General features: G+C 40.7%; 1 protein-coding gene across 1 annotated transcript in view; it reads left to right on the top strand.

The window, feature by feature from the left end:
• The window catches only part of SYNE2 (spectrin repeat containing nuclear envelope protein 2), a 799,180-nt gene extending 773,934 nt beyond the window's left edge, over positions 1-25,246 (top strand). Inside the window, exons 107-114 of the mRNA XM_053697281.1 lie at positions 1,226-1,331; positions 1,448-1,659; positions 4,466-4,666; positions 4,769-4,897; positions 6,643-6,834; positions 22,538-22,594; positions 22,699-22,733; positions 23,971-25,246. Of these exons, the coding sequence (XP_053553256.1) occupies positions 1,226-1,331; positions 1,448-1,659; positions 4,466-4,666; positions 4,769-4,897; positions 6,643-6,834; positions 22,538-22,594; positions 22,699-22,733; positions 23,971-24,196 (1,158 nt within the window). The 3' untranslated portion in view covers positions 24,197-25,246. The remainder of the gene's footprint in view (positions 1-1,225; positions 1,332-1,447; positions 1,660-4,465; positions 4,667-4,768; positions 4,898-6,642; positions 6,835-22,537; positions 22,595-22,698; positions 22,734-23,970) is intronic.
• The last annotated feature ends 386 nt before the right edge of the window (positions 25,247-25,632 follow it).

The raw sequence follows: 25,632 nt of genomic DNA, 5'->3' as shown, positions 1-25,632 counted from the left end.
TGATTGACACCCCCTGATAGCGGCCAATTGGCCGTAAATCTGCAGGGGGCGGTATTGCACCAGCAGTTCACCAGAATTATATATGCTGTCGGCACTTATCGATGTACGATGGACATGATCTGCAATATCGGATCATGTCCGCTCGCATGTTCATAATTAGGCCCCAATGGCTTGCTTTTTATTTTATTTTTTTAAACAATTGTTCTAATACTTTAAATGCATAACGCTTGGTGTTGCATAACGGGAAGGGTTTCAAAGTATGACTGTAATATGCATCATATTTAACGCTAGGCTGCAATACATTGACTGCCATACAAGGGGTTAAAATATCCTAGTATATGGAATCGTGGAGTTATATAGATTTATTCTCTACTACAACAGAGATAATTATACATTAATACTCTTATGCATAAATATTTGCTAGAAGTGCTCCTGTTACAGTCCTGAACAGGCTATGGCTGGTGATAGGTTGATACATGAGTATGCCTCTTTTGATTGGCTGATCATGTAGCCAGACGATATCTGCCTATAGTTAGTGAAACTATAAAGTTTATTAAAGGGTCATGGAAGACAATATTAAAACTTCATTATTCAGACAGTCTACGATTTTAACTAACTTTCCAATTTACTTATATTACATCTTCCTATTTCTCCATTTTGAAACTTAGCTCCTTTCAGTGAGAGCATATTGAAGTAGGTTCAGGACTGTGCATTTGACAACATATAGTGCACAACACTGCTGCCATATAATGCACAAAACACATGCACGCTTCTGAGCCTACCTCCGTATGCTCTAATAGAAAGGAGCTAAGTAAAAAAAAAAAATGTGAATTTTGATAATAATATTATTTTAAATTGCACCTCTTTCTGAATCATGAAAGTATCTCTTTGGCTTTTGTTAAAGGGACATGAAACCCCAAATTTTTATTTCATAATTCAGGCAGAGCATGTGATTTGAAACAACTTTCCAATTTACTTCTATTATCTAATTTGCTTTGTTCAGTTAGTATGCTTTGGTGAAAAGCATACCTAGGTAGGCTCAAAAGCAGAAATGCATTACTGAGAGATAGCTGCTGATTGGTGGCTGCACATATATGTCAACCCTTTTCTAATTGGCTCTTCCCAATCATGAAATAAAAACTTTGGGTTTTGTGTCGCTTTAATAAACTCCAATCCGTTCTATTCATTCCCTGCACCTAATAAGACATCTTACTATTGTTTGTAGCCTGTGCCAACACGGTCATCTGTTGTCGCTGGTGACCAGGAGTCCGATACAACACAGATCGATGAGCAGGGTCTTGTAGGCATCTCCAGCCCTGGAACTCAGTCAGGTACAACCAGTTATAATTCTACATGACCTCTGATTTTAAGCCACATGTTCAGTGACAGCGTTTAGCAGTCGTTACCAGTTTCAGGCCAATAACAAGCACGTGTTCTCTCTGCGCAGGGGTGATTGAGAGATGGGAGATTATTCAGGCTCAGAACTTGAGCAACGACCTGCGAGTGAAGCAGAATCAACAGCGCTGGCAGCAGCTAAACAGCGACTTGGATAATATCACGTTGTGGCTGGAGAAAACTGAATCTGAGCTGAATGATGCTCAGAAACTGACGAGGGCCACCACCATATGGGCCCTAGAGAGTAAAGTAAAGAGGCTTAAGGTGAGAAGACCGTTTTCTTTCTCTGTTTTCTTAAAAATGTAATAATTACATTAACATTAAATTCTCCAAAATTCTGCCATACTTTTTAGATTATAGGTTTTATTAAACTGCAGAAATAGATTTGTGTTGAATAAATAAAATATACTTATAATCTAAACATTTAGGTAAAACGAACATTAACCAAGCGGCTGTGGGTAAAGCCTGATGTGCCATAATCCCTCCCATCTACACTATATTTATTTTGCCTCCACCTTGGGGGTTCAAGGAAGGCGCCCCGCCAATCCTCTGGCATCCACCCCAAGTGAACCTTGGGGTGGGGCATGAGGTTTACAATGGGGGCTTTGCTCCCCTTGAACCCCCCAGGCGGAGGCAAATAAGATAGTGAAGATTGCGGAATTACACTGCATGCTATATATGTTTGAAGCAGTAACTCTGCACTTTGAGGGGATTTATGATCATACATCAGGCTTTACCCATAGCCACTTGGGTAATGTCCGTTTTACCCGGGTAATCCTAGGATTACCCAATATCTGACTTTACCCCCAAGATATATATATACTGTATATATACACAGTATCTCACAAAAGTGAGTACACCTCTCACATAATATTTTATTGTATATTTTTGTGTGACAACACTGAAGAAATTACGCTTTGCTACAATGTAAAGTAGTGAATGTACAGCCTGTATAACAGTGTAAATTTGCTGTCCCCTTAAAATAACAAAACACACAGCCATTAATGTCTAAACCGTTGGCAACAAAAGTGAGTACACCCCTAAGTGGAAATGTCCGAATTAGGCCCAATTAGCCATTTTCCCTCCCCAATGTCATGTGACTCCTTTAGTGTTGCAAGGTCTCAGGTGTGAATGGGGAGTAGGTGTGTTAAATTTGGTGTTATCGCTCTCAGACTCTCTTATACTGGTGACTGGAAGTTCAATATGGCACCTCATGGCAAAGAACTCTCTGAGGATCTGAAAAAAGAGTTGTTGCCCTACATAAAGATGACCTAGGCTATAAGAAGATTGCTAAGACCCTCAAACTGAGCTGCAGCATGGTGGGCAAGACCATACATCGGTTTCACGGGACAGGTTCCACTCAGAACAGGCCTCGCCATGGTCGACCAAAGAAGTTTAGTGCACGTGCTTAGTGTCATATCCAGAGGTTGTCTTTGGGAAATAGATGTATGAGTGCTGTCAGCATTGCTGCAGAGGTTGAATGGGTGGGGGGTCAGCCTGTCAGTGCTCAGACCATACGCCGCACACTGCATCAAATTGGTCTGCATGGCTGTTGTCCCAGAAGGAAGCCTCTTCAAAAGATGATGCACAAGAAAGCCTGCAAACAGTTTGCTGAAGACAAGCAGACTAAGGAAATGGATTACTGGAACCATGTCCTATGGTCCGATGAGACCAAGATAAAGTTATTTGGTTCAGTTGGTGTCAAGTGTGTGTGACGGCAACCAGGTGAGGAGTACAAAGACAAGTGTGTCTTGCGTACAGTCAAGCATGGTGGTGGGAGTGTCATGGTCTTGGTCTGGGACCTGGGAAGCTACAGTTCATTGATGGAACCATGAATGCCAACATGTACTGTGACATACTGAAGCAGAGCATGATTCCCTCCCTTGGGAGACTGGGCCACAGGGCAGTATTCCAAAATAACAACCTCCAAGACGACTACTTGCTAAAGAAGCTTTGGGCCCAATTTGGACATTTCCACTTAGGGGTCTACTCACTTTTGTTGCCAACGGTTTAGACATTAATGGCTGTGTGTTGAGTTATTTTGAGGGGACAGCAAATTTACACTGTTATACAGACTGTACACTCACTACTTTACACTGTTATACAGGCTGTACACTCACTACTTTACACTGTTATACAGGCTGTACACTCACTACTTTACACTGTTATACAGGCTGTACACTCACTACTTTACATTGTTATACAGGCTGTACACTCACTACTTTACACTGTTATACAGGCTGTACACTCACTACTTTACACTGTTATACAGGCTGTACACTCACTACTTTACACTGTTATACAGGCTGTACACTCACTACTTTACACTGTTATACAGGCTGTACACTCACTACTTTACATTGTTATACAGGCTGTACACTCACTACTTTACACTGTTATACAGGCTGTACATTCACTACTTTACATTGTTATACAGGCTGTACACTCACTACTTTACACTGTTATACAGGCTGTACACTCACTACTTTACACTGTTATACAGGCTGTACACTCACTACTTTACACTGTTATACAGGCTGTACACTCACTACTTTACACTGTTATACAGGCTGTACACTCACTACTTTTGTCACATGAAAAGATATAATAAAATATTTACAAAAATGTGAGGGATGTACTCACTTTTGTGAGATATTGTATGAATTTATGTGTGTGTATATGTGTGTGTGTATGTATATATATATATATATATATATATATATATATATATATATATATGCGCACGCACGTGCACACACACACACCCTTTGACCAGAATAATTCACTCATAGAGAGGCTGGGGAAATTCTAGAAAATTAAGATAAACATCAGATTTTGTTAAAATAATAATCTTTTTATTTTCTCAAGGTGCTATGTAAACAATATTAAAAATTATTAAAATGTATCAATCCAGAAGTCTGCAAACAACGCCCTGCACACATGGGTCTGAGCATGTATAAACCGCCTTGGCTGCCATGTTTGCTGTGTAATGTTTTGCAGCCAAGGGGTTAATCCTCTCGCTAGGGTTTAGCATCGCTTGTGGTTAGTGCTCTGTTTTTTATTTTTTTAGGATATGTTAAAGGATTTTGATCATTACAAAGCTCTCGTGATCTCTGCAAACCTGAGCAGCAAAGAGTTCCAGCAAGAGGAAGACACAGAATCCAGAGAGGCACTAACCAGACTCCAGGAGGTGAATACTCGCTGGGACAGGGTGTGTAACCAGCGGGACAAATGGAGGGAGACGTTACAGCAGGAACTGATAGAGAATGAGGTGAGACTTACATAGGGTGGTTGTCGCTAGGCCAGGGGTGGATAAATGGCCTTTGGTTTCTGTACATTATACAGCTGTTCTCATGATTTATTCTGTGATTAGGAATTCCATGACATGAGTCACCACTTATTATTGTGGCTGACTCAAGCTGAAAACCAGAGACTGCGAGTTCGAGTGACGGACAGCAGCGCGGATCCCGACGTGCTGCGCGAGAGTCAGAAGCAACTGAGGGTAAGGCTGTGTGGGACTGACTGTTGAAATTGTGAAGCAATGAAAACATTTGGGGCATCCCAGTGATATATTGGTTTATCTATCTATGTGTTATAGCGCACAATGCAAAGATAGCAAGCTGCCTTGTGAGCAGTGTCCTCGTATCCTTCTGTCAGTTTGTATATCCATATCTTGTTTTATTTAAAGTATCCCCCATACAGCACCACAATAGTCCTTAGTCTAGATCACTATGGGCTTGATTCCTAAAACTCTCCAGCTTGGAGCGAAATTATAATACAGACATCATAGGTACAGAAGTGCAAAACCTGTAAAGTTCAAAAAATGTAAGAGCTTCCTCCCATAGAAAGTAATGAGGCTGTCTGGGATACAGAATCTAACCTGGTACAGTGAGGTTAACAAGGGAGCGCCTGACACTGATATAAAGTCTCAGTTTGCTGCAAATACAAATTAAACATAAAATGAATGTTACTAAACTAGAAGTTTAACTACTAGTCAAACTACAGTGAAAATATTTTCAGTCACTGAAATAAGTGTATTGTGAATTTTGAGCAAACTTCACATGTATTTAGCAGGAGAGATTAATCAGTGAGATATGTAGGTGTAAAATACTTAGTGAATATCATTAGACTTATAAGAGAGCTTCAGATACACCCTGGAAACTCCCATTACCCCCCCCCCCCCCCTTTAACTGTCAGGCTTATTTCACAAAGTGCAATGCCGTTTTGTAAAAGCTACAAAGAAACATTCAAAGCACAATCAAAATGTGTAAAATTACATCACTAAATACACCGTTGTATACAGAATCTAAATGGCTTAAAATATAATTTAGAAAGTGCAAAGCAATAAAACTTATAAATAAAAAAGTACAAAAAATACAAAGCACTAACTGTAAATGTAACAAAACTAAATACAGGGAGCACCCCTTATATTTTGTTTAATGTCATGTGAGCAGACAGCTATAGAGGATCAGGACCTTTGTGTTAACCTCTGCAAAGGGGTTAAACGCACAGGTAAAGTCCTGCTGCAGCTCTCAAGCCAATCAGGAGTGGTGCTCACACAACTTGTCAGCTTTGTCCTGCTCAGCAGATGTAAGACTTGCAGATCTTCCACTGAACTTTACCAATGTGTTTACCCTTCTGCAGAACATACAAAATTACATTCTCTAATGATTACTGTCATTTTCCGCATTAGAATTGTAATCTTTTCTAACCATTTCTTTTGTGTGTACTATTTATAAAGCTGATTTGCTGCAAGTATTTTATTAAAGGGAGTCGGGACAGTAAGGTCAAAATTAAACTTAAATTTGACTGGATAGTGTGTGAAGTTTTAGACAATTTCCAATTAAAGAGTAATTCTAAGTGATCTCAGGAGCTTACATCTGTATTTAGCTACCTGGTAGCTGTGGTTGAAACAATGTTTATTTTAGTGTTGTACAATTTTGTAAATACTGCTGCGATAGACTGTTAAAGGCACGTACGTACTCCTAAACTCCAATCAGCCGACCTAGAGTTACTCTTCAATAAAGGATGCCTAGAGAACAAACCAAATTTGATAATAAAAGTAAATTGGAAAGTTGTTTCAAATTAAATGCTCTATCTGAATCATGAATGTTTAATTTTGATTTACTCTGCGTTTAATTAACTTCCAGGACTTATTATTGGCAAATGGAATAGACAGAAGCAGACGATTGATAATGTTATAGATCTGTAAAAAGGAAACTGAACTAATACGCATTATTTATTTAGCAACTCGAGGAGGAGCTGCTGGGAAAACAAGTCCAGGTAAATTCCCTGCAAGACATCTCCAGCCACTTGCTAATTAAAACCTCAGGTGATCGTTACATTGAAGCGGAGGAGAAACTTCACGTTATCGGGAGGAAAACGAAGCAGCTTCTGAGCGACGTTTCCAGGGACCTAAAGTCTGTGCAGCGAGCCCTGGTGAGTACTTGGCGCACAGATCACAGCAGCTCAATTCACTGAGGAGTTTGCTCCTCTTTATTTTGTGACCCCAGCTGGTGTTTGCTCTAATGTTGTTTAGATCTGGTGCAATGGGCCGTTATAGTTTGTATATAAAATGCTCCATTTTGTGAACAGTATTTTATTTCTTTTTTAAGACACAATGAGTCCACGGATCATCTTAATTACTAATGGGATATTAACCTCCTGGTCAGCAGGAGGAGGCAAAGAGCACCACAGCAGAGCTGTTAAATAGCTCCTCCCTTCCCTCCCACTCCAGTCATTCTCTTTGCCTACGTTAGTGATAGGAAGAGGTAAAGTGAGGTGTTAGTTAAAGATTCTTCAATCAAGAGTTTATTATTTTAAAAGTAGTACAAGATTGTGCTGCTTTGTTCTAGGGTGTAGCTGTAGTCCATATCAGTCTCTTCAGTAGAGCTTTGGTGGCTTTAGAGCAATGGGAATTTGTGGGACATAATTCTCGCTGCGCCTCCCATACATTTATGCTTCCCTAACCCTGAAAAATCTGAGGGATATTACTCAGTTTTCTCCAACATAGGTGTGTCCGGTCCACGGCGTCATCCTTACTTGTGGGATATTCTCTTCCCCAACAGGAAATGGCAAAGAGCCCAGCAAAGCTGGTCACATGATCCCTCCTAGGCTCCGCCTACCCCAGTCATTATCTTTGCCGTTGCACAGGCAACATCTCCACGGAGATGGTTAAGAGTTTTTTGGTGTTTAAATGTAGTTTTTATTCTTCAATCAAGAGTTTGTTATTTTAAAATAGTGCTGGTATGTACTATTTACTCTGAAACAGAAAAGAGATGAAGATTTCTGTTTGTAAGAGGAAGATGATTTTAGCAACCGTTACTAAAATCGATGGCTGTTTCCACACAGGACTGTTGAGATGAATTAACTTCAGTTGGGGGAAACAGTGGGCAGACTTTGCTGCTTGAGGTATGACACATTTCTAACAAGACTTGGTAATGCTGGAAGCTGTCATTTTCCCTATGGGATCCGGTAAGCCATTTTCTTAGTTTAGTATAAGAATAAAGGGCTTCACAAGGGCTTTTAAGACTGGTAGACATTTTTCTGGGCTAAAACGATTACTTTATAAGTATATTTAGTGGATTATAACTATAAATAGTTCTTTTAATCTTGGGGATGTATTAAAAAAACGGCAGGCACTGTATTGGACACCTTTTTCACTGGGGGCCTTTTCTAGTCATAGGCAGAGCCTCATTTTCGCGCCACTAATGCGCAGTTGTTTTTGGAAAGCAAGGCATGCAGATGCATGTGTGAGGAGCTAAGAACCACTGAAAAAGCTTATTGAAGGCGTCATTTGGTATCGTATTCCCCTCTGGGCTTGGTTGGGTCTCAGCAAAGCAGATACCAGGGACTGTATAGGGGTTAAATGTAAAAACGGCTCCGGTTCCGTTATTTTAAGAGTTAAAGCTTTCAAATTTGGTGTGCAATACTTTTAAGGCTTTAAGACATTGTGGTGAAATTTTGGTGAATTTTGAACAATTCCTTCATACTTTTTCACATATTCAGTAATAAAGTGTGTTCAGTTTAAAATTTAAAGTGACAGTAACGGTTTTATTTTAAAACGTTTTTTGTGCTTTGTTATCAAGTTTATGCCTATTAACATGTCTGAACCATCAGATAGACGATGTTCTGTATGTTTGAAAGCCAAGGTTCCTCTCCATTTAAATATATGTGATGAATGTGACATAGTGTCCAAACAAAGTAGGGACAATGATGCCACTGATAATGATGTTGCCCAAGATGATTCCTCAAGCGAGGGGAGTAAGCATGGTACTGCATCATCCCCTTCTGTGTCTACACCAGTCTTGCCTACACAAGAGGTCCCTAGTACATCTAGTGCGCCAATCCTTCTTACTATGCAACAATTAACGGCTGTAATGGATAATTCTATTAAAAACATTTTGTCCAAAATGCCCACTTATCAGAGAAAGCGCGATTGCTCTGTTTTAGATACTGAAGAACATGAGGACGCTGATGATAATGGTTCTGACATACCCTCACACCAATCTGAAGGGGCCAGGAGGGAGGTTTTGTCTGAGGGAGAAATTTCAGATTCAGGAAAAATTTCTCAACAAGCTGAACCTGATGTTATTACTTTTAAATTTAAATTAGAACATCTCCGCGCTCTGCTTAAGGAGGTGTTATCTACTCTGGATGATTGTGACAATTTGGTCATTCCAGAGAAATTATGTAAGATGGACAAGTTCCTAGAGGTCCCGGTGCCCCCCGATGCTTTTCCTATACCCAAGCGGGTGGCGGACATTTTAAATAAGGAATGGGAAAGGCCCGGCATACCTTTTTGTTCCTCCCCCTATATTTAAGAAATTATTTCCTATGGTCGACCCCAGAAAGGACTTATGGCAGACAGTCCCCAAGGTCGAGGGGGTGGTTTCTACTCTAAACAAACGCACTACTATCCCTATAGAAGATAGTTGTGCTTTCAAAGATCCTATGGATAAAAAATTAGAGGGTTTGCTTAAAAAGATGTTTGTTCAGCAAGGTTACCTTCTACAACCAATTTCTTGCATTGTTCCTGTCACTACAGCAGCGTGTTTCTGGTTCGAAGAACTAGAAAAGTCGCTCAATAAAGAATCTTCGTATGAGGAGGTTATGGACAGAGTTCAAGCACTTAAATTGGCTAACTCTTTTATCTTAGACGCCACTTTGCAATTAGCTAGATTAGCGGCGAAAAATTCAGGTTTTGCTATTGTGGCGCGCAGAGCGCTTTGGCTAAAGTCTTGGTCAGCGGATGTGTCCTCCAAGAACAAATTGCTTAACATCCCTTTCAAGGATAAAACGCTGTTTGGCCCTGACTTGAAAGAGATTATTTCAGACATCACTGGGGGAAAGGGCCACGCCCTTCCTCAGGATAGGTCTTTTAAGGCTAAAAATAAGCCAAATTTTCGTCCCTTTCGCAGAAACGGACCAGCCTCAAATTCTACACCCTCTAAGCAAGAGGGTAATAGTTCTCAAACCAAACCAGCCTGGAGACCGATGCAAGGTTGGAACAAGGGTAAGCAGGCCAAGAAACCTGCCACTGCTACCAAAACAGCATGAAGTGGTGGCCCCCGATCCGGGACCGGATCTGGTGGGGGGCAGACTCTCTCTCTTTGCTCAGGCTTGGGCAAGAGATGTTCAGGATCCTTGGGCGCTAGAAATAGTTTCTCAAGGTTATCTCCTGGAATTCAAGGAACTACCCCCAAGGGGGAGGTTCCACAGGTCTCAATTGTCTTCAAACCAAATAAAAAGACAGGCATTCTTACATTGTGTAGAAGACCTGTTAAGAATGGGAGTGATTCATCCTGTTCTATTAGGAGAACAAGGGATGGGGTTTTACTCCAATCTGTTCATAGTTCCCAAAAAAGAAGGAACATTCAGACCAATTTTAGATCTCAAGATTCTAAACAAATTTTTCAGGGTTCCATCATTCAAAATGGAAACCATTCGAACAATTCTTCCTACCATCCAGGAAGGTCAATTCATGACCACGGTGGATTTAAAGGATGCGTATCTACATATTCCTATCCACAAGGAACATCATCGGTTCCTAAGGTTCGCCTTTCTGGACAAGCATTACCAGTTTGTGGCACTTCCATTCGGATTAGCCACTGCTCCAAGGATTTTCACAAAGGTACTAGGGTCCCTTCTAGCGGTGCTAAGACCAAGGGGCATTGCTGTAGTACCTTACTTGGACGACATACTGATTCAAGCGTCGTTTCTGTCAAAAGCAAAGGCTCACGGGTGGAAAGTGAACATAGAAAAAAGTTCTCTGTCCCCGTCAACAAGAGTTCCCTTCTTGGGAACAATAATAGACTCCTTAGAAATGAAGATTTTTCTGACAGAGGCCAGAAAATCAAAACTTCTAAGCTCTTGTCAAGTACTTCATTCTGTTCTTCTTCCTTCCATAGCGCAGTGCATGGAAGTAATAGGTTTGATGGTTGCGGCAATGGACATAGTTCCTTTTGCACGAATTCATCTAAGACCATTACAACTGTGCATGCTCAGACAGTGGAATGGGGATTATACAGACTTGTCTCCGACGATCCAAGTAGATCAAAGAACCAGAGATTCACTCCGTTGGTGGCTGAACCTGGACAACCTGTCACAGGGTGTGAGCTTCCGCAGGCCAGAGTGGGTCATTGTCACGACCAACGCCAGTCTGGTGGGCTGGGGCGCGGTCTGGGAACCCCTGAAAGCTCAGGGTCTATGGTCTCGGGAAGAGTCTCTTCTCCCGATAAACATTCTGGAACTGCGAGCGATATTCAATGCTCTCAAAGCTTGGCCTCAACTAGCAAAGGCCAAATTCATAAGGTTTCAATCAGACAACATGACGACTGTTGCATATATCAACCATCAGGGGGGAACAAGGAGTTCCCTGGCGATGGAGGAAGTGACCAAAATAATTCAATGGGCGGAGAATCACTCCTGCCACTTGTCTGCAATCCACATCCCAGGAGTGGAAAATTGGGAAGCGGATTTTCTGAGTCGTCAGACTTTCCATCCGGGGGAGTGGGAACTCCATCCAGAAATCTTTGCCCAAATAACTCAATTATGGGGCATTCCGGACATGGACCTGATGGCGTCTCGTCAGAACTTCAAGGTTCCTTGCTACGGGTCCAGATCCAGGGATCCCAAGGCGACTCTAGTAGATGCACTGATAGCGCCTTGGACCTTCAACCTAGCTTATGTATTCCCACCGTTTCCTCTCATTCCCAGGCTGGTAGCCAGGATCAATCAGGAGAGGGCTTCGGTGATCTTGATAGCTCCTGCGTGGCCACGCAGAACTTGGTATGCAGACCTGGTGAATATGTCATCGGCTCCACCATGGAAGCTACCTTTGAGACAGGACCTTCTTGTTCAAGGTCCATTCGAACATCCGAATCTGGCTTCACTCCAACTGACTGCTTGGAGATTGAACGCTTGATTTTATCAAAGCGTGGGTTTTCAGATTCTGTCATTGATACTCTTGTCCAGGCTAGAAAGCCTGTAACTAGGAAAATTTACCATAAAATATGGAAAAAATATATCTGTTGGTGTGAATCTAAAGGATTCCCATGGAACAAGATAAAAATTCCTAAGATTCTATCCTTTCTACAAGAGGGTTTGGAGAAAGGATTATCTGCAAGTTCTTTGAAGGGACAGATTTCTGCTTTATCTGTTTTACTTCACAAAAAGCTGGCGGCTGTGCCAGATGTTCAAGCTTTTGTTCAGGCTCTGGTTAGAATCAAGCCTGTTTACAAACCTTTGACTCCTCCTTGGAGTCTCAATTTAGTTCTTTCAGTTCTTCAAGGGGTTCCGTTTGAACCCTTACATTCCGTAGATATTAAGTTACTATCTTGGAAAGTTTTGTTTTTGGTTGCAATTTCTTCTGCTAGAAGAGTTTCAGAGTTATCTGCTCTGCAGTGTTCTCCTCCTTATCTGGTGTTCCATGCAGATAAGGTGGTTTTGCGCACTAAACCTGGTTTTCTTCCGAAAGTTGTTTCTAACAAAAACATTAACCAGGAGATAGTTGTGCCTTCTTTGTGTCCGAATCCAGTTTCAAAGAAGGAACGTTTGTTACACAATTTGGATGTAGTTCGTGCTCTAAAATTCTATTTAGAGGCTACAAAGGATTTCAGACAAACATCTTCTTTGTTTGTTGTTTATTCTGGTAAAAGGAGAGGTCAAAAAGCAACTTCTACCTCTCTCTCTTTTTGGCTTAAAAGCATCATCCGATTGGCTTATGAGACTGCCGGACGGCAGCCTCCTGAAAGAATCACAGCTCACTCCACTAGGGCTGTGGCTTCCACATGGGCCTTCAAGAACGAGGCTTCTGTTGATCAGATATGTAAGGCAGCGACTTGGTCTTCACTGCACACTTTTACCAAATTTTACAAATTTGATACTTTTGCTTCTTCTGAGGCTATTTTTGGGAGAAAGGTTTTGCAAGCCGTGGTGCCTTCCATCTAGGTGACCTGATTTGCTCCCTCCCATCATCCGTATCCTAAAGCTTTGGTATTGGTTCCCACAAGTAAGGATGACGCCGTGGACCGGACACACCTATGTTGGAGAAAACAGAATTTATGCTTACCTGATAAATTACTTTCTCCAACGGTGTGTCCGGTCCATGGCCCGCCCTGGTTTTTTTAATCAGGTCTGATGAATTATTTTCTCTAACTACAGTCACCACGGTATCATATGATTTCTCCTATGCATATTCCTCCTTTACGTCGGTCGAATGACTGGGGTAGGCGGAGCCTAGGAGGGATCATGTGACCAGCTTTGCTGGGCTCTTTGCCATTTCCTGTTGGGGAAGAGAATATCCCACAAGTAAGGATGACGCCGTGGACCGGACACACCGTTGGAGAAAGTAATTTATCAGGTAAGCATAAATTCTGTTTTTCTCTTCTTTCACAGGTCCATGTGAGGAATGGGACCTCTCAAACCTGGGAACTGCCTTTGCTGTCGGGCAGTATGTGAGGTAAGTGCTGACTTTTATTTCTGGGGTTAAAAGAAAAGGATCTCAGAAGAATTTGGACACTTACTTTGTATGAATGGGATTTATAAGGAAGCCCTTAATGGATTGGCCACTTTATTTTTATCTGGCATGAATTCTCCCTGATACATAGGAGACTATATGCGACAGCTAGCGCAGGCACTGGAAGGGCACTCTGTATTTATTATACCTTACAACTGATGATGGTGGTAGTCACATCTCCCGGCGGTTACTTAAAGAAAACATGCCGACCTGGAGATAACTGGCGTGGCCGTGGCGGGCGTAATTGGTCATTTTTGCTTTTAACTGTCTGTTATATTAGTTAGTCTCTGGGGCAATTGATCACATTTCCCGGCGGTTACATACATGTCAGATGTTGACATCCTTAGAGTATTCACTAGTCAGTGGCCAAAAGGAGAACAGAATTGTTGTTTACAAACACATTTTAAGAAAGAACATGTCGACCGGGAGATTTCTGTTGTCAACGCCCACGAAGGGCAGTCCTTGGGAAGGCAGCATTTACATAACGCACCTTTTTCATCTCCCAGCGGTTACATAAAAAACAACATGCCGACCGGGAGATGACTGTTTTGTCAACGTCAACGACAGGCGGTCCTTGGGCGGCAGTTGCATAGCACGCCTTTTCCCTTCTCTTACGGAGATGTGCAGTTATTGGTCCTGTTACGCATCCTCATATTATATGCGTAATTAGGACCGGAGACTGTTTTCCCTATTGCGGTGGAGTTCCGGATCTGAGCGTACTGTTTAGAGAGAGATAGTTTTTCTGTTCGGACAGGCACCTCAGCAGTTTCCTGCTGAGGGGTGTTGATAAATTGCAAAGGTTTTTAAGCTGTTCTGCACTATTTACAACAGTTAATGTAAAGAGGAAAAAAGTTACCTTGTTATTATTTAAAGTGACAGTATTGGTTTTACATTTATTAAAAAAGTTAAAGAATTCTTTTGAAGATCTTGTTTTTTTGTGAAAAAATGGACCAAGAGGCTATGCAGAGGATCTCCCTATTTTGTGTTGTTGTGCAATGTTTAACCACCAACTCATTTGCTGTTCCTCCTGTATGTGAAGAGTTTAATCCTTGGGGATAGTCCTTTTTTCTGAGACAACACTTTACAATGTTCAATATACACATTTTTCTCCTTTGGAGTCCCAAATTGTATTGCCCTCATATGCAGTGCCCTGCGCTTCCTCTATAACTCATTTGGGTTACTTTAGTAGACTTCGCTCTTCTCATGTGTTCTGATGCGTTGTCTGCTTTCCCAATATTGCAGGGAAAGCGTTAGAGGAAGAACTGAAATCCAGCAAGCGAGGTTTCTAACACAGTGTAATTCCTCTTGTTGATGCTGAAGTTGTATCTTTCAAGTTTAAGCTACATCACCTCCGTCTGTTACTCTAGGAGGTTTTAGCTACATTGGACGACAGCGACTCTTAAAAAATAATAATTTTTGTACACCGGGGCTTACATTGGCAGCCATCTGTGTGCTTTGCTACCGTCACTAGTGCGGCAGCATATTGGTTGAGGCGTTGTCTGATGCTATCAGGACAGTATCCAGGATAGGATAAAAGCCCTTAAAATGGCTAATTTCTTTATTACGGATGCTTCCCTTCAATTTATCTAAGCCGGGAGCAAAGATTTTGGATTTCTCTATTCTAGCTTGCAGAGCCTTATGGTTAAAGCCTTGGTCTGCGCATGTGTTCTCTAAGTCTAAGCTTCTGTACCTTATCAGATAGTGCAGCATGCTAAGGCACTGTGGCGAAGTTCTGTAGTAACCCAAGGGTTGCAGGTCCAATCCCGGCGAGGTATTTCATCCTTTTGAGGTCAATAAGATGAGCAGCGCCTTGAAACCCTTACGGGTGATTAGCCATACTTTACAAGTACCCCATACATACATTCATAATTTTTTGCTATTCCTTTCAAGGGAAGACCTTGTTTTGACCTGGCCTGTCGGAGATTATCTCTGACATCATGGGAGGTAAGGGTCTCCTCTCTCAGGATAAGAGAAACAAATAAAAAGGACGACAGAGCACCTTTCGTTCCTTTCAAATTTTCAAGGGAAATTCTTTCTCTACTGCCTCCAAACAGGAACAGACAAAACCTGCATGGAGACCCGATCCAACTTGGAATATGGGAAAGCAATCCAAAAAGCCTGCTGTTGAAACAAGGACAGCATGAAGGGCATGCCCCCGATCCGGGATGGGATCTTGTAGGGGGCAGACTTTCCTTCTGTTCAGGATCCCTGGGCAATAGAGAGTGTCCCAGGGATACAGGTTAGAGTTCAAAAGTTTTCCTCCCAGAGGCAGGTTTCTGTTTTAAGGATTGTCTGCAGACCAGACAGAAAGAGATCCCTTCTTACACTGCGTAAGAGACCTTTCCAACTTGGGAGTGATCGTTCCTGTTTCGGTACAGAACAGGGTCTGGGATTTTATTCCAATCTGTTCATGGTTCCCAAAAAAAGTGAGGGAACCTTCAAGCCAATTTTAGATCTCAAGAGTCTAAACAAATTTCTCAGAGTACCGTCCTTCATGATGGAAACTATGTGTTCCATTCTTCCTTTGATCCAAGAGGGGCAATTTATGACAACAGTGGATTTAAAGGACTCGTACCTGCATGTTCCCATTTACAGGGATCATCACAAGTTCATAAGGTTTTCTTTTCTGGACAAACACTTCCAGTTCGTGGCTCTTCCCTTCGGTCTTGCCACAGCTCCCAGAATTTTCACAAGGTTTTTGGTATCACTGTTTGCTGTGCTTCGGTTTAGTATGCTCAAGCAACGGAACGGAGATTATGGGGACTTGTCTCCTCGAATACCACTGGAGCAGGAGACAAGGGATTCTCTTCAATAGTGGTTGTCTCTGGTTAATCTCTCCCAGGGAACCTGCTTTCGCAGACCATCTTGGGTGATTGTGTTAACAGACGTCAGCCTTATAGGATAGGGAGCAGTCTGGGGCTCCCTAAAGGCTCAAGGAGTTTGGACTCAGTTATAGTCTGTTCTATCTATAATCATTCTGGAGCTGAGTTCGTTCTTCAAGGCTCTTCTGGCCTGACCCCAGTTAGCCTCGGTCCAGTTTATCAGGTTCCAGTCGGACAACATAACTTCATTGGTTTACATCAATCATCAGGGAGGAACGAGGAGTTCCTGACCGATGACAGAGGTAACCAAATGTAATTCAGTGGGCAGAGGCCCATTCTTGTTGCCTGTCGACGACCCTCATCCCAGGGGTGGACTACTGGGAGGTGGACTTCCTAAGCAGGCAGGCCTTGCATCCGGGGGAGTGGGAACTCCATCCGGAAGTGTTTTCCAGCCTTATTCTCAGGTGGGTTCAGCCGGAATTAGATCTCTTGGCATCCCAACAGAATGCCAAGTTCCAGAGAGACGGGTCAAGGTCCAGGGATTCCCAGGTGGAACTGCTAGATGCTCTGGCGATTCCTTGGACCTTCACTTTAGCATGCCTTTTTCCTCCATTTGCGCTTTTTCCTTGGGTTATTGCTTGAATCAAGCAGGAGTGGGCATCCGTGATCCTCATTGATTCTGCTTGGCCTTGCAGGATTTGGTATGCAGATCTGGTGGACATGTCATCTCTGCCGCTTTGGAGACTTCCATGGAGGAAGGTCCTTCTAATTCAAGGAGCATTCCTTCACCCACATCTAGTTTCTCTGAAGCTGACTGCTTGGAGATTGAATGCTTAATTTTATCCAAGCGGGGCTTTTCTGACTTGGTCATAGAGACCATGATTCGGGCTCGTAAGCCTGTAACTAGAAAGATTTGCCATAAGATATGGCGTACATATCTCTATTGGTGTGAATCCAAGAGCTACTCATGAAGTAGAGTTAGGATCCCTAGAATTTTGTTTTTTCTCCAAGTAGGTTTGAAGAAAGGCTTTTCGACTAGTTCCCTAAAGGGTCAACTCTGAGCCTTATCTATTTTGTTTCACAAACGTCTGGCGGATGGTCCGGATGTGCAATCATTTTGTCAGGCCTTGGTCTTGATCAGGCCTGTGTTCAAAACAGTTACTCCTCCATGGAGTTTGAATTTAGTTCTCAAGGTTCTTCAAGAGTTCCGGTTGAGCCTATGCATTCCTTAGATATTAAGTTGTTATCTTGGAAAGTTTTATTTCTTGTTGCTATTCCTTCTGCTCGGAGAGTGTCGGAGCTTTGGCATTACAGTGCAAGTCTCCTTATCCTAATTTAGTACGTAAAAATACCTTATCTGAATGGAAAATAAGATTTCTTCCTAAAGTTGTTTCTGATCGTAACATTATTCGGGAGATTGTTGTTCCTTCCTTGTGTCCTAATCCTTCTTCTAGAAAGGAAAGACTTCTGCACAATTTGGACGTGGTCTGTGCTTTAAAGCTTTACCTGCAGGCGACTAAGGACTTTCGTCAGTCTTCTGCTTTGTTTGTGGTTTTCTTAGGAAAACGTAGGGGACAGAAGGCTACGGCTACTTCTCTTTCTTTTTGTCTGAAGAGTATCATATGTTTTGCATATGAGACTGCTGGACAGCAGTCTCCAGAGAGGGTTACGGCTTTTGCTTCCTTTTGAACGTTCAAAAATGAAGCTTCTGTGGAACAGATTTGCAAGGCTGCAATTTGGTCCTCTCCACACTTTTTTAAAGTTCTGCAAATTTGACACTTTTGCCTCGGCTGAGGCCGTTTTTGGGTGGCAGTAAAGTTTTTCAAGCAGTGTTGCCTTCCGTTTAGGTTCCCTGTCTTGTCCCTCCCGTATCATCTGTGTACTCTAGCTTGGGTATTGAATCCCATTAGTAATTAAGATGATCCGTGGACTCATCGTGTCTTAAAAAAAGAAAAGAAAATTTATGCTTAGCTGATAAATTTATTTCTTTTTTGACACGATGAGTCCACGGCCCGCCCTGTTCTTTCAGACATGTTGTGGGTTATTATAAACTTCTGACACCTCTGCACCTTGGCTTTTCCTTTCTCTTCCTAACTTTGGTCGAATGACTGGAGTGGGAGGGAAGGGAGGAGCCATTTAACAGCCTGCTGACCAGGAGGTGAATATCCTATTAGTAATTAAGATGATCCGTGGACTCATCATGTCAAAAAAGAAATAAATTTATCAGGTAAGCATAAATTTTCTTTTTTCTTTGACTGAGTTTCACTCCTTTGAAAGAGTTAAATGTGCTGGCTAATCAGGCTTCTGGAACCCCCCTGTTTTCCAATCACTGGCCTTATCCACAGCTGGTGCACAATACGCACATATGCCTGCTGCTGATTGGTTCATCAGCTGTATCCTCATCTGGAACAGTACAAGAAGACACGTTTGACTATGTATTTAAATAATTTGCAGGAGATTATGAATGAATATATTTGCAAATACAATGCTTTAATGCTATATAACATTTTACTTTTAGTCGTCCAGCTAAAAGGGCACAATTTATTCCCATAATCTCTGTTATTCCCGTAGCACAAGGTAAATACAAAGGTTCTATTTTCAGCTTGTAACCTTAGAGGACCATCAGCAGCATATGGGGACTAGATTAGCGAGTATGTAAGAGAGTGGTTACATCAGCACTGCTGCCTGCTAAGCTCATACATTAACGGAACATGAAAGTCAGAATTCAGACAGCACACATCATTTTAACCCCTTAGTGACCAGACCATTTTTCAATTTTCTTACCATTAAGGACCAGGGCTGTTTTTTCATTTCTTCAGTGTTTCTGTTTGGCTGTAATTTTCCTCTTACTCATTTACTGTACCCACACATATTATATACCATTTTTCTCGCCATTAAAATGGACTTTCTAAAGATACGATTATTTTCATCATATCTTATAATTTATTATAAAAAATTTATAAAATATGATGAAAAAATGGAAAAAAAGCACACTTGTTATAACTTTGACCCCCAAAATCTATTACACATCTACAACCACCAAATAACTCCTATGCTAAATATTTCTAAATTTTGTCCTGAGTTTAGAAATACTTTTAGTAGACAACCCAAAGAATTGATCTACGCCTATTTTGGTATATTTCATGCCACCATTTAACCGGCAAATGCGATTTAATAAAAAATAATCATTAACTTTTTCACAAACTTTAGGTTTCTCACTGAAATTATTTACAAACAGCTTGTGCAATTATCGCACAAGTGGTTGTAAATGCTTCTCTGGGATCCCCTTTGTTCAGAAATAGCAGACATATTAGGCTTTGGCATTGCTTTATGGTAATTAGATGGCCACTAAATGCAGCTGCGCACCACACTTGTATTATGCCCAGCAGTGAAGGGGTTAATTAGGTAGCTTTTAGGGTTAATTTTAGCTTTAGTGTATAGATTACCCTCCCACCTGAAACATCACACCCCCTGATCCCACCCTAATCCCTCTTAAAGGGACAGTATACACTCCTTTTCATATAACTGCATGTAATAGACACTACTATAAAGAATAAGATGCGCAGATACTGATATAAAAATCCAGTATAAAACTGTTTAAAAACTTACTTAGAAGCTGTCAATTTGGCTCTGTTGAAAAGGCAGTTGGAAAGCCCACTGCAAGTGGCAAATAAGGCACTCCCCCCCCCTCCCCCTTCTTTTGCATATGAAAAGACCCTTTTACACAATCAGGAGCAAGCTGGAGAAGGTAGCTGACGGTATTCACATAAAACTTTGGGGCTTATTTAGGAGTCTGAAAATCAGAGCAATGTTATCTAAAAATAAGCAAAACTTGCATTTATTTAAAAAAAAAAAACTTTATGGGCTATATAAATAGATCATCTACAAAACATTTATGCAAAGAAAAAATGAGTGTATAATGTCCCTTTAAACAGCTATCTTCCCTCCCCCACCCCATAATGGTCACCCTCATCTTAAGTACTGGCAGAAAGACTGCCAGTACTAAAATAAAAGGATATATATATAGTGTTTCTGCAGTGTAGGATCCCCCCCACTACCTATTTGCAGCCATCTTAGGTACTGGCAGCTGTCTGCCAGTACCCAGTTTGCAGTAAAATTGTGCTTATTTGTTGTAAAAATTTAATAAACCGTTTTTTTTTCCGTAGTGTAGCTGCCCCCCCTCAATAACCTTTCCCTCCTTCCCACTCATTTAAAATTTTGCTGTAGCGGTCCCGGACCTCTCACGCCTCCTCCCGCCCCCTCCAGGGATGGGCCGCCCACCCACCTCCCTCCTATCCCTCCCACGTCACCAACAATCTGCGCCATCGCTGGCCGATGCAGAGAGGGCCACAGAGTTGCATCGGCTACTTACCAGAGGGTATTGCACAATGCCTCAATATCGAGGCATCGCTGCAAGACCCTGAAAGTGATCACGATCGCTTCCAGTGCTTGAAACCCCTGAGGACGTACCAGGCACATCCTTGGTCGTTAACAACCGTTTTTGTAGGATGTGCCTGGTATGTGCTCGGTTGTTAAGGGGTTAAGAGACTTCATTTTACTTTTATTAAAATGTTTACTTCATTATTTTAGTATCTTTTGTTTAAAAGCATATCTAGGTAGGCTCAGGAGCAGCGACGCATTAGCTGCTGATTGGTGGTTACACCCGTGCCTCTTGTCATTGGCTCAACAGATGTGCTCAGCTAGCTCTGAGTATGCTTTTCTGGAGTTGACTTTAACCATGTGTTTAACCCCTTTGCAGGACACTTTTATGTCCCTTTAATGGTAGTTGTGGGTTAAGATGTTGGGTGCCGGTGTGGAATCTGTGTAGTAACTATAAAGAGTAATAAAGCAAATCAGTAAATCCATGTGATGTCAGACAGTCTGCGCAGCATTGCTAGGTTATATTCATGCAAATAAGGCCCTTAAAGGGACAGTCTACTCCAGAATTGTTATTGTTTAAAAAGATAGATAATCCCTTTATTACCCATTCCCCAGTTTTGCATAACCAACATAGTTATATAAATATACTTTTTATCTCTGTAATCACCTTGTATCTAAGCCTCTACAGACTGTCCCTTATCTCAGTTATATTAATATACTTTTTACCTCTGTAATTACCTTGTATCTAAGCCTCTGCTGACTGCCCCTTATCTCAGTTATATTAATATACTTTTTACCTCTGTAATTACCTTGTATCTAAGCCTCTGCAGACTGCCCCTTATCTGTTATATTAATATACTTTTTACCTCTGTAATTACCTTGTATCTAAGCCTCTGCAGACTGCCCCCTTATCTCAGTTATATTAATATATGTTTTACCTCTGTGATTACCCTGTATCTAAGCCTCTGCAGACTGCCCCTTATCTCAGTTATATTAATATACTTTTTACCTCTGTAATTACCTTGTATCTAAGCCTCTGCAGACTGCTCCTTATCTCAGTTATATTAATATACTTTTTACCTCTGTGATTACCTTGTATCTAAGCCTCTGCAGACTGCTCCTTATCTCAGTTATATTAATACACGTTTTACCTCTGTGATTACCCTGTATCTAAGCCTCTGCAGACTGCTCCTTATCTCAGTTATATTAATACATGTTTTACCTCTGTGATTACCTTGTATCTAAGCCTCTGCAGACTGCTCCTTATCTCAGTTATATTAATACACTTTTTACCTCTGTGATTACCTTGTATCTAAGCCTCTGCAGACTACCCCTTATTTAATTTCTTTTGACAGACTTGTATTTTAGCCAATCAGTGCTGGCTTATAAATAACTCTACAGGCATGAGCACAATGCTATTTATATGAAACACATGAACTAACGCCCTCTAGTTGTGAAGAACTGTCAAATGCATTCAGATAAGAGGGGGCCTTCAAGGGCTTAGAAATTAGCATATGAGCCTACCTAGGTTTAGCTTTCAACTAAGAATACCAATAGAACAAAACAAATTTGATGATAAAAGTAAAATGTAAATATGTTTCAAATTACTTCTGAATTATGAAAGTTAAATTTTGACTAGACTGTCCCTTTAACAGACATTTACTGTGAAACTGATAAATTGTTACAATAGGCTCCTGTTTATATTGCAGCGTCTGCTGAACGCGAAGCATTGGCCATAATTGCTGTATTTAATCCATTAGTGAAATACTGGCGCGGTTTAGCCGTGTGCTGTTCCGGCACTACAGCAGCTAATATTCTCAGTAATTCTGCTAGTTCTGCAGCTAATTATCTGTTATTATTTTACCTAAAAGCTTTTTTACTTTTTTTATTGTAAAACTCATACGATTTTTCCCCCCCTAAGGATAACGCGGCTTCTCATGAAGTTGATGCTCGGAGCTCAGTGCCATTGGGCAGTAAGGTAAAAAAAAAACATTCTGAAGTATTTGTTGTGGCACTAATGTAACCGTCTGTTCTTCCTTCTATAAGATACTTATCATTTTGTTTTGTTTTTTGTCTCGCCAGTCTGATGCTCACACAGCAGCAAATGGAGCTGAAAGGTCAGTAATTGTGTTTAATGAAACTGATTGTGATCTGTAAGTGGATTGTAGTTTGTAAAGACGATAAAGTGTTTCATATAACTATAGGCTAATATATAAACATACTTATATCTTTATATAAAGGCCTAAGACGTAGATTTGTATTGCTTCATGACTTTATAAAAGGAAGTGAGTATACAATGTTTAGATGTATACAGTTCTATATGAGACTTATACATTCGCCATTTTCGTTAAATGCAGAAGTAGGCGGACTTTCGTTATGTTCCAATCTTTTCGGAGCTGAATTTCTTCTTGTGAAAGTGAAGCTAAGATCTGTGCAAATACTTTCACAAGTAGAAATTCAGCCCCCTAAAAGATCGGAACATAACTAAAGTCCGCCTACTTCTGCATTCGGCATTGAACGAAAATGCCAAATGCACACGTCTATTCTTTATTACACTGTCAAAGACTTAAAGGGATAATATACTGCATAATTATTTTTCCCTCAATATGTTTCCAATGACTTATTAAACCAGCTACAGTATAACCTGTATGAATATTTTGCCTTTTTAGGTTTAATTTTATATGTGAAATAGCTGGTTTTGTTTTTTTGATACCACAACCTATCAAAATGTATTGAGCTTGAAGGGAAATCAGATCTTATGTTATAATTTTCTGTACACAAAAATGCTTCCTTATCTTATGATTTCACAAACCTTCTGTTTGTAAATCAAATCCCAAACTCTTCTACTTCCCACTGGGAGTGTCATTTCTTCTGCTGGTTATATTTTTATAGCCTATATAGTATAGAAACTTTCAGTATAAGTAGGGATACTACGGGCAAAATCTGCTATTTTTAAATGCCAATAGAAAGGCAAAGGAGCTATTTACAAGCAATTTAATACACTCCAGCAGGTAGAATTGATCATTGTGAACAAATTAAAGGAGAGAAAAATGAAGGGTAAACTGTAGAACATCGTTTAGTGTATAGATCTATTTTTACATTCTGTGTAAAATAAAACTAAAAATATATCCTGGTATGATTTGTGACTGTAACAAGGTTTCAGGCTTCCTAGACCTTCCTCAGAATGATTGAGAACAGTGCATTATTAACCCCTTTGCTGTCAGGGGGACCCATATCCCCCGTTATTGATTACACACAGTATTTTGCAGACAACTGTACTTAGCTATATTTTACCAACTCTGATATAAAGGTTAGCACATGTAACTTACATTTCTTTAATGCTTTAATTTACAGAACAACGGATGAATCTCAGTCAGTCCAGCACGTCACCCAGCGGCGGTCGTTCTTATATCGCGTGCTTAGGGCGGCACTGCCTCTTCAGCTGCTGCTTCTCCTGCTGTTGCTAGTGGCGTGCATGATACCCTTCTCAGAGGAAGACTACAGCTGTGCACAAGCAAATAACTTTGCCAGATCGTTTTATCCAATGCTTAGATATACTAATGGCCCCCCACCGACATAACCGAGAGGACTGAGAACAAACAGGGACATTCCATTACCAAAAAAAAATATGTATTTTGTTTAAAGTCCTGTGGTTTAAGTGCCCGCTGGGCATGGAGCCCTATTGCGCATGCACATAGCAACTTTATATATACCTGGTGTTGGCCCAGAAACATAGCCATGCATTACATACTTAGCAATAATGTGGTGTTTTTTTATTAAATCCTTTTTATTTGTTTTATGTGATTTTTCTGTAGACAGATTATTGTATTGTGTGGAAGTGGCCCCAGTGCATTTTTTTATTTATGTGCAAATGTAATATGTTAATTACTATGTAAATTAGCACAATTGTCACTGAATACAGACGTATCTATATTCTACAATTAGATTATGTACAGTATCATTTTGTTTTTTTATATCTGAGATCAGGGTTAATATCAGTGTTGTACAGTTTTTTTTTCGTTTTTTTAAATTAGTATGTTTTTATAAACCATTTTAAAATGGATCAAAGAAAATTACTCAATGACTGTCACAAATGATTCAAATTGTATAATGATGCACAAAGTGACTCTCTGTAAAGTACTGTGTGGTGTATACGCTGTATACTTTCCATCATTCAGAAGAAGATAAAACAGTGAAAGAGTTAATTGTACTATTACTTTGTTTTATGTTCCTTACTAAACCAATATGAACAGAAGTGTTATATATTCGGTTTGTAGCATTGTGAGAGTAGGTGTTTACAAGCAGAGGATCTAGAGGTGGGAGGTGCTAAGCACACAGAAAAAACACCGGAACATCTGATATGTTGTATTATTGTGAGTATACAGTCATGTGCTTAAGAATTTTATATTGTAAGAGCCAACAATCATTTTATTGTCATTTCTGATGACTGGAACATAAACCAGCAATAGTTGTATCTCTGAACTGATAAATATAGGCGCACACAAGAAATATAAAGTTATTATGGGTAACTCTTTCATTAAGTTGCTGTTTTAATCCATCAGTCTGTGCACCTTAAATGTTTTTCAGGATATTTAACCTTGTTTCAATAAATTCACTGTGCCCTTTGTAATTACTGTGTTCCGTTGTATTAATGCTGTGGGAACAACTTATACACCTGCACAGGCTTCAATACAAGACAAATACTCTATCTATTTAGAAATATGCAATCTTTAAGGGATAGGAAAGTAAAATTAAGTTGCATGATTCATATGGTGCATGTCATTTTAAGACACTTTTAAATTCACTTCTATTTTCTCTTACATGGTGTATCCAGTCCACGGATTCATCCTTACTTGTGGGATATTCTCAATCCCTACAGGAAGTGGCAAAGAGAGCACACAGCAGAGCTGTCCATATAGCTCCCCTCAGGCTCCACCCCCCCAGTCATTCTCTTTGCCGCTCTAACAAGTAGCATCTCCACGGGAGGGTAAAGAGTTTGTGGTGTTAGATTTGTAG

Source organism: Bombina bombina, chromosome 1 (assembly GCF_027579735.1).
Source record: "Bombina bombina isolate aBomBom1 chromosome 1, aBomBom1.pri, whole genome shotgun sequence".
NCBI lineage: Eukaryota > Metazoa > Chordata > Amphibia > Anura > Bombinatoridae > Bombina > Bombina bombina.
The sequence above is the reverse complement of the archived record's forward strand: the minus strand, read 5'-3'. Positions and strand labels throughout refer to the sequence as shown.